The sequence below is a fragment of the Protopterus annectens genome, chromosome 8.part0 (genome assembly GCF_019279795.1).
Source record: "Protopterus annectens isolate FY-2018-M chromosome 8.part0, PAN1.0, whole genome shotgun sequence".
In the NCBI taxonomy this organism is placed as follows: Eukaryota; Metazoa; Chordata; order Ceratodontiformes; family Protopteridae; genus Protopterus; species Protopterus annectens.
Window position 1 is genome coordinate 593,516,907 of NC_056741.1, and position 18,279 is coordinate 593,535,185.

Below are 18,279 nucleotides of genomic sequence, written 5' to 3' on the forward strand. Positions count from 1 at the left end.
CAGTGCTGAAAAGAAAATCTACGCGTTTAGTGTTATAAGGCGAAGCAAAGTTCACAACAGGGTTTTCCTCAACTCAAATAAAAGTCTAGTGTGGTATTCTTTCTGAGGGGAACAGGTCTGAACAACCTGTCTGCAACCATGATAGATGTTCTCCTGCATGTATATTGCTATAAGAAAGACATGTGACCTTTAAAATCCCTTCATACCCTCAATAACACGTCTGCAATGGGGGAAGACAGTGTCTCCCTTTGTTTATGTGCCATGTTACTACCATATTGTCTGTGGGGATGGCAATCACCTTGAGTGAGCAAATCCCAAATTGCTTGCAATGTTTGGAGTACTTCTTCCATCTCCAGCAACTGATGTATACAGATGTATACAAGGATAACTATCACTAAGGCCTTTATTAGCCTAGCCATGCAATCCAAATGTGACCCACAAATTTTAGGTTTTACACATTTATACAAGAAGTGAGTTTTGGTTATGACACGTACTGGCTGCCCCTGTCCATCACAGACATAGGCACCAGGGGGTGAATTTCCCATCCACTTGCCCAAGTTATACTTAAACAGGGTTAGGGAGGGATTTCACATGGATGGCAAGCCTATTCCAGACAATTATCTCCAAGATAAACAGCTCTCTCTCTCCAACATGTCCTATGTATGTCACAAGCAAAATTTACATCTTTGGATCTAGTAGTTCTGACGTGCAAATTGTTTATCAGAGCAGGGTCCAAGGATACCATGTACGTCAGGGCATAGGTCACACCTCAATAGTCTGTATGAGACCGAATTTATCCCTAGAGTGCTTTGAGGTAATCCACACAGGACATTGCATTTACTCCCTGTATTCTTTTTGTAGGGTACCTTTGCAGACATTCCAGCTGCTGCAAGTGTCTGGTCAGCTACATACTGAAGGAGGCATTATACTTTGCGATGGATCTGATGAGGGCTGAGAGAAGTGGTAGGATGCCTTCCTTGGACCTAGATGCCATGCTGTTACTTTTAAGTTAAGCAAAATAAAAGGATTTTCTTACTACCCTGGACACGTTGGTCAAAGGCTAAGTTACTATCTACACAAGTTCCCAGATCCCTGACCAGAGAGTAAACTCTCAGGGGTGTTTTACTGATGACAGTTTCCTGGGGTGGCCAACTTCCCAAAAGTCATTATAATGCATTTTTGGTACTGAGTTTTAAGATACGACTTTGGCACCAGTCTTCCTGTAGGGTATTTTCGTCTTGGGAGAGGGAAAGAGTAGCTTGGGCTCTTGAACCTCAAACTCATATACAAGTTCTCTGGAGGCCGGTGCTCTACCACTGCATATGTGCAATTTGGTCTCCTGTTGCGTCCAATGTGGCCTAGACCACCCTGTGCAGACAATGCTCACCCCACAAAAAAACAAAAGACAGAATGGATGCATCCCATCATTACTGTGCCAGTAGGGGAGGAATGAACAAAGCTAATGCCCACTGATAGAATCTGTTGGTCTGTCCACCATAACACGCTCTTTATGCATGCATTTGAAAGCTTGACTGTGTATCATGAGTTGCAGTGCTTGTTCTCACCAAGTCTCAAGGGTCCACCGGAAATTTTTAATTTTTAATTTGACAAAAGTACCATCTGAATAGATGCTGCAATGAGATCCAATACTTTTAGGACTGCAGCCAGTGAAGGTTATGGTATCTGAGACAGTCTTACTTCATTCACAATGGAATAAATTCTATCTAGGTGTACTTTTGCTTTCTGAATGACTGTGTCCAAACTGGCAGACAATGAAAACTACAGACTGTGATGGGTCTAAGTGGGACCTGGGCAGAATGACTGTCACCCCCCCCCCCCCCAAGACAGACAGGAGAAAAATGCGGTCTTGCCATAAGGAACAACTCTGTGCTGTGAGCTGCTACGAACCAGTTGTCCAGGTAAGAGAAAATCCTTAGTCCTAAAAGTCACATGTGGGCCACAACTAGAGCTATGCACTTGATAAACACTTGGGAGGCTGTGCTAAGTCACAATTGCAGATATCAGAACTGATAATTACTGGCTCTCACCTAGAAGCACAAGAACTTCCTTGATGCTTTCTCTACTTCACTGTTTCAGTAGGTATCTTAGAATTCCAAACAGTACATCCAACTGCCTTTCCTGTTAGCATGGCAGGATGGACTGGATCTTGATTATCCAGAACTCCTCCTCCTCCATGTACTGGTTTAGTTGACTTAAGCTGAGAATGGGTCTGAGATCCTGAGACTTTGAGCATGAAGAACCTGAAATACACCCCAGACCCTATCTGGTTTGGAGGGACCCTCCTGGATAACTCTCTTCTCTAGAAGGGTCCTTGCTTCTTATTTTGCTGCCCTGCTTTGATGAGGTGGTCAGGGGTGGGGATGGTGATAGTTTTGAGGGCAAGGTTTTGGGCATCTCCCAAAAGGGAACAGAATAGCCTATGAATAAAATTTCTTTTATCCACCTGTCCAATGTGAAGGCAGCCAAGCAGTCAGGTCCAGGGAAATATGTTTCCCAAAGCTGTCTTCAGAGAGGGACAGTCGGGCAACCTTTTAGGAATCATACTGATGGGATCCTCAAAAGTACCTTCTGTAGCCCTGGTGGTTTGGACCACTTTTGTCTCTGGGGAGGCAGCTGGACTGAAGTCCTCTCTACCAACAGAACCAGACATACTGCTGTCGACTCAGACTGTTGGAATTTTTGATTTCTTTGAAAGGATCTCTGAAGTGTCAAAAGCTTCACCCACTCAGCTATAAGCATTTTTCCCTCTTGCTCAAACTACAGTAATTTCCCCTTCACATTATGCCCAAACAAGGAGGAGCAGACAAAGGCAGCAGCGACAAATGCTGCTTTTGAAGTACTCTGCAAAGTCAGGTCTACTCCCTCTTCGATAGGCTGGAACCCATTGCTCTAGTGGTACCATCCATAGCATAACAGATCAAATTACGGTGAGCAAAGGGAAGCAGTGCCCTCAAAAAATTTGCAAGCGACTGTTTCAGAGTATCTGCAATTTTCACAATCACAACCAGATCTCTCTGAAACCTGGTCATATATGTACCATGTAATTCAAGGCTCTGATGAAAAAGTCAGTTAATGCTCAAATACACTTCCTGAGCCTATCACCCTGATGGATAGCCTGAGCATCTGCAGAGACAACCCTCTTGTGGTAACAGACACCATTTTGAAATTTACAAAAGGTCCTTTTACTCCAGTGCTGTTTATCCTTGGGGGGTTCACAACACTATCTGTTTTGCAGGATATGGGCATGACATCTGGCTCCTTCTAAGCTTTACAGCACACCATGCAAACTAGCTTGTCTGAGGGTGGGACAACAGAGACAGTTATGGGAAAGGATTTAGGTCTCCTGCATGATCTCCTCCTCTGGGGAGGTCAATCAGTTAGGATTCCTTCCATCTCATCATTACTAGCATCGTCAAAGGCAGCATTCACCCTGTGGGGATTTGGGTGAAGCCTTCCCTTTGTCAACATCTGTATCTGGGGAGGGAGGCACTGATGTGAGTTGAGGTGCTTTCTCTTGTATCACCTCTGTGACGCCCGTGCCCTGGCCCAGCAATCAAGGAGCCTCATTCCTCACCACTAACACCAGAGAGGGTGTCTCATATATATGAGGAAAGGATAACAAATACACACAGTAAAGTGCAATTTCCCTTAACAGCACACAGAAATCACAGTCAGTCCGGGGCTGGTCGCTCCCTTGCTCTCCCCAGGACCCCAATAAGACTCCCCACTGGCACAGTTATAGGGTCTAGAGCTCAGCCTAGTGGGCAAGCTAAATCCTCCAGCACCCTCTCTGTCCAACCAGTGCTTCGTGTCCCTGCCCAAGTAGCTGACACACATACACTTTGAGATAAGTGTTTACACAACCACACAGACACTTCTGGGGAAGGCTGGCAAAGGTTCTCCAGCTGTGCCCCTTTTACACCCAGACTATATGGCAGTACTAGCTACCACCAGCCACTAATAATTATCAGCTACTCAAAGGCCCTTAAAAAGGGGTGTCCAATTATTACTGTGCAACATGATTATCCAATTGGTAAGTGTGACTACAGTCAAGGCTTAACAGTGTGACTATGGACAGATTTACCAAAGGCATACAAGTACTCTAAAGAGCTTAACTTATCTCTACACAAACCAGCCACAGTTTAAAGGTTTTAAAATATTTAATAATTAAAACCACAAAACAATACTTTCTACTATACATTGCTAGTCAAAAGTTCAGAGATCACACAGAAATACTTAAAATAAATCAGTAGTACAGTTCTGACATAACAGAAAAACACAGTCTAATCTTTTCTAATTCCTAGTTACTTCTAGGAGAAGAGACAGTTCTAACATACTACTTACATAAAGAGAGCATAAGGTAGTACTGAGTTGGATGTCCAGACAAAAATGCTTAATGCCTTCTGGTTCTCTGTTTAAATTGAAACTGCAGTTCTGATAAAACATTACATCATTCTTTTACACTTTCCTAGAGTTCCTAGGCTACACATTAACTGCATTTACATTCTTAACATCTCCCTTTTGTTATCTTGTAGCTGGTCAGGAACAGAGCAACAAAAATACATTTGCATGTTTAAATCTAGCAATTTAACTCTTGGTTAAAACAAACAAAGAATTTCTTCATCTAGACTTCGGCACCACATGCTTCACTTTGGTCAGTAGAGTGCACTGTTGTTGCATTGTTTTAAGTTCAACGTTTCACAGTATTTACAAATGATAGAATTATGTACCAAATTCTATTTGACTTGGCTGGCAGCCTTCACCCATCACTACCAGTTCTTCATAACCTCTTTCTGGGGGGTGGGGTGGAAATAGAGCTAAATCTCTCTTGGGAAGAAAGCACCCCAGATTTCTGTCACATGGGCTTATGAAGTCCTCTGTCCATGGGGAACATAGATAATTGGACAAAAGATCCAGCAGTCAGGGTTTGAAAGACAGGAAAAGAGATCTAGAAAATTAGTTCTAGATGATGCACAGAGCTTCACAACAGCTTTCCTAATACAATAAATACATAAAAAGGAACCTGGTTTATCCAACTCTCAAGAAAATACCCATTAAGGTTTGAGCTTATTTGGAGCTTGACAAGAGAGTTATTGCCAAAAAAGAAGCTGCCAAAGTGACCAGTCAAGCTGTTCCAGTAAGACAGGACCAGATAAAATATAGTGTTACACTTGTTTCAGAGATGTTTACAAACAGTTTGTTTGCATGCAGCCAATTCCACAAAATACGGTAATTGGTCTATACATTTTTGAACAGTGAAATGGCATTCAGAACAGATTTAGCAATGACTATACCATATATATAAAGATGATTTATTTGGGAGAGATTCCAAGCAAATAATTAAAGTGAAAAGAGCAGTGAGCCTAAAGCTGCCCCTTGTTGGACCACTGAGTATGTATCTACAGTTGATTGTGTAACTGACCCCAGAAATCAGTTTTAAAATTACCTTATAAGGACATATAGTCAAAGTTTTACTTCAGGAAAGAAACATGTGTGTGATAATTTATTAAACAGCAGTATATAGTTGACAGTTTTGAATGTACATTTTACGTGGAGACAATGGGCAACAGAATACCTTGTTCATACTGTCATAAAGTAGACTGATGAGTGTATACAACAGTGTGGGTAATGTACTGAGGTCTAAGCCTTATCAGTGAGCATACCAGATTTAGAAATATATTCCAAAATTTGACTGCAAATTAGTTCAAAATTTTCTGAGTGTAGGCAGAAGGTTATCTGTTATTCACTAGTTTGATGTGGTAGGAGGAGGAGATAACTTTGGGAAATAGTATGATTTAGGCACACTAAAAGCATTGGGGGACAGTGCCATATGTGACACAGATTATAAATAACAGAACCTGGACCACACAGTACAAAGCTTCAATTCCTCAGTATTTTGAGGAGTTAAGTGGAAATGAGGGTTGTAACTACATTCCAAAAAATCAAGCAGGTCTTTAACCTGTCTCTCAGCAATTTTTGAGATAAAAAGATGGATATTCCAAATACTTATACAGTGGAGTAACAACAGTAGAAGGTTGAACATTATGGAAGAAAGCAGCTAGACCAGGCTGGGCTGACCAAATTTCGCTACATATTGTCCAGTACTAAGGAGTTTACTGCTCTTTCTGTTGAGGGTTTTGAGAAAACTGTTTTGCTGCAGAGATATGGTGGGGCAGAATTTTTTGGGATTTTTTTTTAAAGGCACGGTGTACATTAGTGCAGAGTCTTTCCTCTCTACGTTGGCCAAGATATTCATTGTATTTGTTGTTTTGGTGGTTGGGTCAGCTTTCCACATTTTTCATACAGAAATACACTTTTTGATCAGCTACTTTAATTTTTATGTTAGCAAGGGGCAGCCTGAGCTCTAATTCTAAGGGGAAACAGCCTGTCCTTATTAGGAGAGATTAGATTAACAGAGGTCGAATAAGCAGAGATGACATCATTAAAACTGCATAAACTGCTCCAGTTAACATAGTTGAGTTTGATTAGAATGGTAGCTGTGGAACTATCCAGGATCAGCTTTGTAGTGGGTGGAAAGCTTGTTTACTTTAGAAGACCACATAGCTGTAGAAGGGTAATGTCCGCTGAAGGAATTTGGGAAAACATGCCAAGTATACTTGCCAAAAGGTGACCTTGTACAGTGGGGTCTTACTACCAAGTGGGCTAGACCTAGTGCCTATATTCTAAAGCTGACAGACTGAAGAAAGCAACAAGTCTTGTGAGATGATTCCTTACAGGATCATGCCAGTTTACATTTAGTTCACCCACAAGCATTTCTTTCACACACTATGTAAGGTAATTATGTAGAGTATGGATTGTATGGCTGAGAGGGTAGGGATGTAAATGGTAGCTATGAATGATTTAGATACGAGATCCCAAGTTCTGTGCTAGTGGCTCAAATAAGTGCAAAAATGACTGGTTAAGAGAGTTGTGACATCTGGTCTTGGATTGAGGTCAATACTGATCTTGAAATTGTGAAAACAAAATAATGATTGTGAAAAACCATATTGAGAATGGGGCATATAGTTAGTGGGACTGATCACAGCAGAGGAAATCCAATAAATAAGTACAACTAGCTTAGGAGGAAACTAGGTAGACTGGAGCACAGTACAAGTGAATGCGCTGCGTCAGACAGCAGACAGTGGTGGGTGAATGTATGTGCTACATGTGTGAACAATGATTAGGTGGAGGATAAATTAGTGTCTATGTATGAGGGTGCAGGAAGAAATTAGTGAGTGCAAGCTAAGTGTGCAACAGAAGGTAGTGTCAAAGTTATAGATAAACAGATATTAGGTTTTAGTAAAAGGAAGTGCAGAGATGACTAGTTAGGGAGCCCTAACAGTTATCAAATGTTGTTCAACACTGCGTGTTGGAGAAGAGGCTAAGGAACAGAATAAGTTAGAGGTTGTAACAAATAGGATGCCTGTGTAAAGTACTACTAGAGGGTTCATACTGGTCTTCAATTCTAATGGGAAATGCACTGTCTTGAATAGGAGAGATTACCATTGACAAAGGATGAATAAAGCAGAGAACATCAACATGAAAATCAGTGTGCAGACAGGATGCTTGTATGGAAGGAAAGGGACCAGTCAAGCAAGCCTTAATGATAGATTTAGCACAGATAGTGCAAATGGTTAGCTTAGCACAAATAGGATGCTTGTATGGAAGATTAGGGACAAACCAGCAAGCACTAATCATCATCATCATAATCAGGACAGAGATCATCTTTCAAAAAGGAAAAATAATGTAGAGTTGGAAAGGTATTTCCAAGACAAGAAAAAAAGAAAACAGACAAAGGTTACATTTCTAAGGGACAATGTGGTCAGGGTAGGTACTGATAGGCTTACAGTACAACACTGCCAAAGGGTAATGAAAAAGGGATGAGTGCCTGTTCTGATGACAGTGTGTGTGTTAAAATAGGCAGTGCTTCATAAATAAAATAACGAATGAAAAAAGGAATTTACAAGAAACATTTTTGAGAAATGGCATAAATCAGTGATAACTGCATGGGGCATAATACAGATTAATTATAGTCAATGATACAAGGAAGGTAGCAATGGAATTTGATGCATTAAATGATGCATTCAGCTTTCATCTCAGATAAGAAATGCACTAAAAACTATAGTTACAGTAAGTGTGAATTGCTTCATTCCATCTCTAGCAGAAACATAACTAAAAAGGTTGGATGTTTTGGAAAATACAAAAACTGTGCAAGTACAGTATGCCAAAATCTATGAAAATGTATTTATGTATGCAACATGACATATTGTGTTTTCATTCAATTTTAAATTATGTAAAAGAAAATATGAGCCAGCCATGGATGGCATCCTATAGGTACCAAGTTTTTATCTTTCCCACTGCTGCCTTGATGTAATACACAGTTAATGAAAGGTATCATTGCAATGATGATAGTGGTTGCTAAAACCAAGCAGTACAGATAAACACCTGGGCCAATGGGGTGTTAGGAGTGGTCCGAGTTCTATAAATCTAAAAAATTCTCATCAGAAAAGATAAGAATAAGGTGAAGGGGGAGCTGAGAAAAAATAATTAATAAAATTACAGAGAGTGTAGCTTTTGAATACCAAGTAATTTAACCAGGATGGGTGGACAGAGCTCCTGTGCTGAAAATTTCTATAAAATATGTCTGGAAGCCCACCATTTCAGAAAGAGGATCATTTTTTCCTATTAAGAAAGGAACGTTACTATGACCAGTGACCACTCAAAAACAAACCAATAAAATGGCTCACCCTTTACAGTACACAAATAAGTTTAAAAATGAAGCCAGACCACTTGTTTTCTTCTCTATAACACTTAAGCAAAGACCTGCAAATAGGCAATTCTTCTGTAGACATACCTGCAACGCAGTCATGCATACTTTCAGCATCCAGTACTTTACATTCCTCTGTCCATCGAGTCAATGCAGTTGGAATACTTGACAGTGTTCCTGAAAACATAAAAGAATTTTACAGCTTTAGCCAAATGAAAGGTGTAATGTATACTAAATATGTAAAGCTGGGAGAGAAATATCCAAACTTCAAAGGAAACCAAAATTAGTTTGCATTCTTCAATGATGCCCACATACTGACTAAAAGATAACTATGGTGGGGCACTCGATTCTAAGAAAACCCTACATGCTGAAAGTATGGCTATTCAAAAGCTCACCCCAATGACTTACTGTTAGACGGGGGTATCAAGAGAATAGCATACTACATCAGAGTGCCTTTTTCACAACCCTTCCCTTCAATGTGACCTGGAGATTATTGCAAACTCATGTTTTCCATTAGCCAAAACACATCTCAAAGATTGTTTAGACAAAGTAAAATTACAAATAACTTTTTGTTTTCCTTCTCTAGATTTAAGTAATCTCTCTACGCATCTTTTATATTGTGATAAGTATCAGAACGGAGACTTGAGTAGTTATCGTCTCTGCTAAATAAGCAGCAACTCTAATATGCAGAAAATGTAGTTTTATGGCAGACCATAACCTGATCTTCTAAAGTTTCAGGGGGTTGAGAACTACCATCCCTGGGGTAGGGGTGAGAAGTCATGTGGGTGTCTCTGACTATGATCCCTGGTGGAGGCTAGGGATACCATTAACAGAGAGTGTTCCCATAAAAAGGGGAAACGGAGAGGTGGCATGGCAGAGTTGTGTCAGAGGTGGGATGAAACACTGCACACACCCACTGCATGCTTGATCAGGACTTCATAATACAAACTGCAAAAAAAAAAGGAGGGGGGGGTCAAAAGTTAACCTCCCCAAGCAAGAAGATGGACAGCAACCTCCCGCCAAGCTCAAGATTGTCCTTAGGATCCGTTCTCAATGGCGCAAATTCAAGCAGTGGACTGGGGGGTAAACTACAGTGCCAGTAGACCAAACGATGGATGTGGGGCACTGGAATAGCTGCCGGTATGATAGCAAAGGAATAAAAAAGTAGCTGAAGAAATAATAAATAAATAAATAAATAAAAAGTAATGTGTTAAGCATGCATGTCCAAAACCACAATAAACACTTTTATCTAGTCTCAATCCTCTGTCCAATTTAACACTGCCCATCAAACAGTCCAACACAAACTATTCACTACAACCTGAAAAATGGTAATGGCCAATGACTCCTTATGAATAGATGTCCTAACGTCAGGAGCAAGGTGTCTGCCAGCCCAGGACGAGGGTTCAGGTTTCTGGTATTTGGACCAGCCAAGGGCTACCACAGCAAAAGTAAACAACAGTGTTGCTAGGTTACTAGTCCAAGTGTTGGGAGTACTAGTTACATGGGAGTCAACATTACTAAATAGGAAGATACCTCAGGTATCCCATTCCATGTCAATATCCCTGTCAAGCTCAACTTCCACTGCAGTAAACCCATACAGCCCATTTTTCCACTACAGAGCTCATTTCTAATCTCTAGTAGCTCTCAAGTCCATATTCATCTCTGTAATGGTCTTTTACACATCACCTACCAATGGCCTGTCTTTGGTTTTCAATTCTCTAGCTATACTATCAATATTAAATTCAGCAATGCCTTCACCTCTCCGGAACATGCCACTTCATACCAAATCAACAAAAAATATCTCTGCATTCAGGTTAAAGTCTCCAAGCAGAATACGCAGCAATCTATTCAAAACATTTCTGTACCAAAGCAACTCCCAACACTCAAAAAATATCCAGCCCAAGGTCTCCCTCCCGAACCACCACATGCTTCTAGTTTGCAGGAACATCCCTTCAAGTCTTGTAAGGGTACCGGAATAGCAAAAAACAGAACAAAAAACTTGACTTGGCTATATATCTAGAATTAAACATCCTTCCCCCAACTACATGATCTTTATTCAGTCATTAACTCTAAGCTACTCTAATCTCTATACTGCATTGTCTTTTCACATCTAACATTACCCTGCATGCACCACTCATCACTGTTCTGCCACTTTCACTCCAGCCCCAACTACAAAATCCACTATTTTGGTTCAAAAAAATCACTAACCAACTTCCACATATCCTCCCCCCCTGAACTCCATCACCAGTCCTGTATTTGAAAGTTTATCAGAGTCCACTAATCCAAAATGTTACTCATCTAATTTGATTAACCCATCTACTTTCATTATCCACTCCAAAAATCTGGGTTTGCTGTTCTCTCCTTTACAAATGTCCCAACCGCATTTTCTCCTAGACTTCCTTGACTTTCTTATTACTATATATAGTACAACCCCCATTGGTGTCTCACTTTCACTCTCTTCAAAGCCCAACTTCCTTTAGTATATACCTGCTTAAAACTTTTATGTATAGCCATACACAATGCCCTCCATAGTCCATTCCTAGATTTCAAGTGTCTTTTTAGCAAACAACGAAGAAATTATGTACTTCCATTTCCAGGCAAAAGTGGATATTTAAGTATGTCATCTAATGTGTAAATTAACTCCCTGCAAAGGTCTTCTGTTATCCTGAAAGCTAAATCTGATAGTAATATCCATGTTCCAGATAGTTTGCGTCATAATGATAAATGTTTCAGTAGGATCACTGCTGCAGCAGAATTCCTGACATATGGGAATCAGCAGCAGCTGAACTCTTCCCTATGCAAGGACAACAGCCTGCAATTCTGGTAAATAAGGATGTCACCCCCAAGCCATCTTCTACTTTTCCTTCACAATAAAAAAAGGAAGGTTTGCCAAATCCATGCACAAAAAGCTGATATCTAATAATAGAACAGATATCTGCTTTTGTTATACCCTGCCCACAAGGTGCTAGACTTAGAAGTAGAAAACCGGAAGGGGCAAAACAGCCATTGTTTAAGCACTAGGACTCCTACACCCAGACAGTGAAAAAGAGAAAGGTGGGTGAGAGAATGTCTTGTGCTTCAACAGTGATCCTACTGAAACATTTATCACTTAGACTTCTAATAAAAATGTACCAAGTGATTCATCTGAATCACTGTTGCAGTACCTTTCCTGACATACAAGTACATTTCTGACAGCTGGAGCTGAACAGTGCAGAGAATCATGAAGATTGCATTACAAAGCTCCTTCAGAAAAGCCCTGCAGCATAAGTCAGTCAAACTCTACTCTACCTCTGGACTGCATAGCCAAATTCTAATGCCTCAAAAAGGTATGGCCTGATGAGCAGGTGACCATCTAAAAAATGCGCTGAGAAACAACATGCCTACACAAGACAAAGTAGAGGCTGTCCAAGAAGTGTGCTGTAACAGGTTGCTGATGAGACTGCTACAGAGTTCCAGTTACTCAAAGACTCTTCATACCGGGGTACGGTTAAAAACTAACTGGTCTGTCCATGTTATGTTATTGTCAAAAGTGCATCTCAACTGTCTGTGGAAAGTCAAAAGATATAATCACTTTTTAATCTAGATTTGAAGATTTGGGGGGGGGGGGTGACTGGGAGCTGGCAAGTCCAGCTCTGAGACAGTTTTGATACTACTTTGCAAGAATACAATGAAGCATTTGATCAGCTCTTCAAATGTCAGCGATTGCAACCTCAAAATCCTCCTGGATGACTTGACAAGTAGCAAAAAAATAAAATTTCACAACAGGTATCTGAGTTGTACCGAAGGTGTGCCACTTTTGAAAGGTTCAAAGGTCAGCTAAGTCCTAAGGCAGAAAGGTCATTTTCCTCAACGGCCTATGGTGGATGATTTCCCTTAACTACCTGACCACTGTTGCACTCCAAACATGTACATGACAGAATGCAAACCAACAGTAACATGCAATTTAATATGAGGACAGGCTTCAATAAAGAGATAAGGTGAGAGAACCAGGCGTATCCTTTTTTCCAATGGGTCCCTAATTCCTCCTCCTGCATCAAAAAGAAAATCTCCATTTTGACACACATTACTCTACTGCATTTTACTTCTTAGCTTCTTTCCATATGATTAATACATCCTGAAATATAAAGGTGCTTGAAATGAATGAGTCAGACTTTCTAGCCTGACAGCTTGACTCCTTGAAAAGTGCAGTGGACTAGGATTCTGAAACTCTGAATGTGAAAGTCTATCTTTTTCAAGTAAAAGACTGACTAGCCATTACTGTCACCATGGTAAACCAATGCTGTCTGGGCCATCAGAACTTTCTGGGAATTTTGCTGGATGCTTTCACATGGACATTCTCTTCCACCCTCATGAGCAGAAGTTTAGGAGGACAGAAAGCACATAGGAAATAATTTTGTCACTGGAATGAAAAAGCATCAACCCTCCAAAAATCTACTACACTGAAGCCTTGTGCAATAACTGTGGAGATGGACTCTGCAAGAAAGTAGACATATTCAAGTCTAAAAGCACCCACTTAGACTGCTACCTGCTGGAAAACATTCACCTTTAGTTTCCCCTCTTAATCAAATCATCTGTGATACTGCTGTATTATGAATTTATACACACTGCTTTGAGTCCCACACTGTTTTGGGAATGTTAGCTTTCATATCTGTATTGTCAGCTTGCACGAGACTCATGATCTTTGGTTCCCTTTGTGTAGCACATCAGCATGATACACAGTCCATGGCGAGGAGGAGGAACCCTGGTTTCTACTTGGCTCTGAACATCCCATCAGTGGTAGGAACTGCAGAAATCATCTTTGGACTAATGTACACAATCCTTTATAAAGGAGACCAGGCTTGCTGAACAGACACTGAAAGGTTCCAAATACACATTCCAAGCAAATTCCAAGGCACAGGTCATCAGGGACAGACTCTGCTCACCATGTGAAAAGGGTGCCCCTTCCTTTCTTCAAACCTATTTGGCCTACAGTAACAATGGGAGCACTACGTCCATGGGTGAGTTGGTTGGTTCCAGAAGGACTTAAAGAACCACTGAATGTTTCTCTCATGCCAATTGGATAGGGGAGACATGAGAATTAAGGTCATATAGCCCACAATGCCCAGAGAACTCCCTGGCTGCCATATAGTCCCTGCCGGAGAAGGAAAGCTTCCAGGAATAACAACTTTCTCTTTGGACATTAACACCCTACACTTCTGTGATCATAACTGCCCCCTGGAATACTGCTGTCCTACCCGGAGCAAGGCTCTGCATGGATAAGATAAGCTAAAATTCCAGATCCCTGAGGAAATATCAGGAGTCTCTCATGCTGTTGAAAATATTCTGCTCCATATGGGCCTGAAGGAGGCTAAGCAGGGGTAAATGACAATCCATGAACACAATAGGTATGGTAGTCTGTCCAAAACACAAGTGGACAAGTAGCGAAAGGACCTATACACGAACCTTTAGCATTTCCTGCATTTATGTGAATTGTGGCACACGGGTATAAGTCAGTCACACAACATGTCACCAAATATCCCCTTGTGGAAGTAAGAAGCGCAGATAATGGTGTGCAAGCACCATGACTTTTAATACTTTCATCAGTTAACTGAGCTCACAGATCCAAAACACGTCCCCAAGGCTCTTACCTCTTTGGTACTAGAAACAGTCAGAAGAAAAAGCCTAACTCATCTTCCTTTGGGACTTCTATTGAGCCCATGCATCAAAACCTGCTTGACAAAGGAAGCATGAGCTGAAGCTGCTCCTTCAGAATCAAGAGGACTCCCATAAAAAGTGGAGCCTCACATGATCATCAGATACAGCTATCAAGAAAGCTGAAGCAAGAAAACCACAAACTGCAGTTGAAGAAAGGAGAAAAGTAACTTCAATTATTGTAACAGCTGCAAATAGCAACTGTAGTGCCCTGTGCACAGAGACATAAGGCTATAAAATACCAGGATAAACACTCTGGAACTGAAGTAATATTATACTAATCGTTGAGTAAAACACCCCCTTCGGCATGTACCTGACCAAAATTATGCAACAGTTAAGAATGCCCATAAAGGTTCCTTATAAAGAGGATCCACAGAATAAACACACTGTCCTATATGGATCAGGTTAAAGCCTACAGGCTACTTGAGAGGCAATCTATATCTGGCATACAAAACATCCTCTGACCCCACTCTGATGAACCTTTAGCAAATCTGCAAAATCAACAGTTCCAGAACCACTACATCCAATAATTTAAATTTTGCTTGTGACAAAAGCCACACTGGTGACTGATACATGTCTCAGAGGATCCCCATACACTGGAACAGGTACCTCATTCATGTGAAGCAGAGTCCATTAAGCCTAACCTTGACCACTGAATGGAAAACTGGAAATTCACCCCAGGTCTGGCTCTCATGTCCCTGATAGAAAGTAATTCACAAACTAACATACCCCCCACATAACCTACAAAAATCCTAACGTAGCTCTTCCTAACTCCCATGATGCATACAGACACAATTGGGTTGGATTGCATGGCTAAGCTTATAAAGGCCCTGGCTGTCTTTAGCCTAGTATACAACTATGAACATATGTAATAACAGTAGTTTTATCACACTTCTGATATCCACTTTTACTCTACTGCACATCCCATTTTTTTTTTTTATATAAAGATAGCATACTTAACATCTCCTATCCATCTCCATTATTGTAAAAATAGCCATTCATACAGAAAGTTTTTTGCTGCTGTGTATTTGTAAATAAGAAGTTATGTACTCACCATAACGTTCCATCTGAGTAGTTAGACTTCAATTTGTTAGCAACCTGTGGGTTTCGGATACGATATGGATCCGACCCGGCAGCTTTCCAAGCTAAGATCCGACCTCCAAGCTCCTCCCCCTTACCCATACTACACTGCTACCTCCTTCCAACTCTCAGATCGAGTTTGCCACCCACAACGTGACACAAATCAACCCAAGAGACAACCTGAACCTGATCACACAGACTAGGCTCACAAGACCCAGAAAGTCTGAGTCCAAGGACTATCGTAAACCACTAAGGTCAGGGGGAAGGAGGGAGGGAAGGTTGCTGACAAATGAAGTCTGGCTACTCAGATGGAACGTTTTAGTGAATACATAACTTCTTTATCTGAAGTAGTTAACTTCATTTGATCATCAACCTGTGGGACAGAGTCCCCAGCTACCAAAGACCTTGGGAGGCCCTTATGGAAGGATATTCCAGAGCACAGCCGAAACAAAAGAAGCCCTTCCTCTAGATACCATGTCCAACTTATAATGAGTAATAAAAGTGTGAAAGGAAGCCCAGGTAGCCGCTGAACAAATGTCACCCAGAGAAACCCTGGACCAGAACACAGCAGAAGTAGCCATAGAACGAGCAGAATGGGCATTAACCCTGTCTGGTTCTGGTAATCCATGATCCTGGTACACCTACAAAATACAAAGTGAGATCCATCTAGCAAGAGTCACCTTTGAAACTGGTTTCCCCAAAAAGGGCTTGGCAAAGGAAACAAATAGCTGATCAGACTTACGAAAAGGTTTAGTTCTATGTAAATAAAAGCGCAACTGTCTGTGGACATCTAGCAAATGAAGCTTGTATTCCCCCTTTGTTTTGAAAATTAGGGAAGAATACTGGGTGATTAATACACTGATTGATATTTGACTCCGAAGCGACTTTAGGGAGGAAAGCAGGATTTGTCTTTAGAGAAACCCTATCACTATGAAAAACTAAGTATGGGGGGTTTCATACACAAAGCTTGAAGTTCAGACACTCTCCTAGCCGAGGTGATGGCGACCAGGACGGCTGTCTTCCACAACAAGAATTTTAAATCAACTGACACTGCGGGTTCGAATGGAGGTGCAACTAACGCCTGAAGAACCAAGCTCAAATCCCACAGATGGGAAGGATGCTTAATCGGAGGTCTCAGCAAAAAGGTGCCTTTGATGAAAGTCTTACAAATCCTAGAAGCGGCTAGTGAGCCTGAATTTTCTCCTACATAAAAATGGGATATAGCCACTAGCTGGACCATAACAGTGGAAGAGCAGGCCCCCTGTTGGAAAATCTGAGACAGAAATTCTAATACCACTGAAATAGGGGTGGTAAACAGAGCCAAATCTCTCTGAGAAGCCCAAATGGAAAAACACTTCCATTTACTACTGTACACCTTTCGGATGGAGGACTAGTGCACCGCCACCAGAATGGACTTAACAGGAGAAGAGAGTCTGGGAGTCCTGCCAATTAGCAGAACTGGAGCAACCAAGCAGCAAGCTTGAGGCTGTCCAGACTCTGGGGAGGAATTCCAGAGGAATGACAAATGAGATCCGGAATGGGATCCAATATCCAGGGCTGTGCTACTAAATGAAACCGTAGGCAAGGGAACCAAACTTGACGAGGCCAGAATGGGGCTATGAGGATACTCCTGCTCCCCAACAGACTACCTTTCTGTAAGAATTTTGTCATTAGAGATAGTGGGGGATACGCATAAAGAAGACCAGGTGGCCAAGCATGGACTAGAGCGCCTCTGCCCCCCCCCCCCCCCGAGGGGGAATCTGAGCGAAAAACTTGCTGCACTTCACGTTGGACGGCGATGCGAAGAGATCGCAGCAAAGCTCACCTCACTTGAGGAAGATCTGTTCTGCTACACAAGGGTTCAGAGACCATTCATAGGATAAAAGAATAGTCCTGCTCAGTTTGTCCACTAAAATGTTGGACCGACCCGGGATGTGTGTTGCTATCAGGAAACGGTTGGTGGAGATCACCCATTCCCACACTCTCGTGGCCTCCCGACAAAGCGGGCAGGATCTGGTTCCCCCCTGTTTGATATACCAGACCACTGACATGTTGTCCGACTGAATTGCAATCGTTCCTGGAGGAAGAGAAGCATGAAAGGCCTGCAACGCTAGAAGGACTGCCCTCATCTCACTGATATGCAGAACGGTATCGTTCGGGGGCCACGTGCTTTGGACATTCCTGACCGAGCAATGCCCCCCACCCTAGACGGGAGGCGTCCATGGTCACCGTGGCTTGGGGTGGGGGTCGCAATAAAGGGGCGTCCTTCTCAAAATTCCTGGGATTGAAGCCACCAGATGAGGGAAGTTTTGCACACCTTGCTTAGAGGAATCGGGTAACTTAAGGGTTGGTATAACAGAGACCACTAAACTTGTAACGTCCACTGTAACACATGTGCAGACGTGTGTAAGGAACCAGATTTATAGCTGCTGCCATGGACCCTAAGGCCCATAAGGCCCTTAGAATTAGCTCTGCTGGGGGTGAAGTCTGAAGAAGTGCCAAGACATGGAGGGTCAGGCTCCGAAGTCTGTCTGGAGTCAAAAAATACCTTGGCCTGGAGAAAATCTATTCTCGCCCCTATGAAGTCCAGAATCTGAACAGGCTGAAGACAGGACTTCGCAAGGTTTATCGTGATACCCAGTAAGTTTGATAGCTGAAGGAAGGAATTTTTGGCTTGAACAAGTTGATGCCTGGAGAAGGCGGTGAAGAGTCAATTGTCC

The 18,279-nt window shown here is 41.8% G+C and overlaps 1 protein-coding gene across 1 annotated transcript in view; it reads right to left on the reverse strand.

Annotated features, from left to right (window-relative positions):
* The window catches only part of HUWE1 (HECT, UBA and WWE domain containing E3 ubiquitin protein ligase 1), a gene marked incomplete in the record, with an annotated part of 5,008,559 nt that overhangs the window by 1,128,135 nt on the left and 3,862,145 nt on the right, over positions 1–18,279 (reverse strand). The window contains 1 exon segment of the mRNA XM_044079288.1: positions 8,876–8,965. Within this exon segment, the coding sequence (XP_043935223.1) occupies positions 8,876–8,965 (90 nt within the window).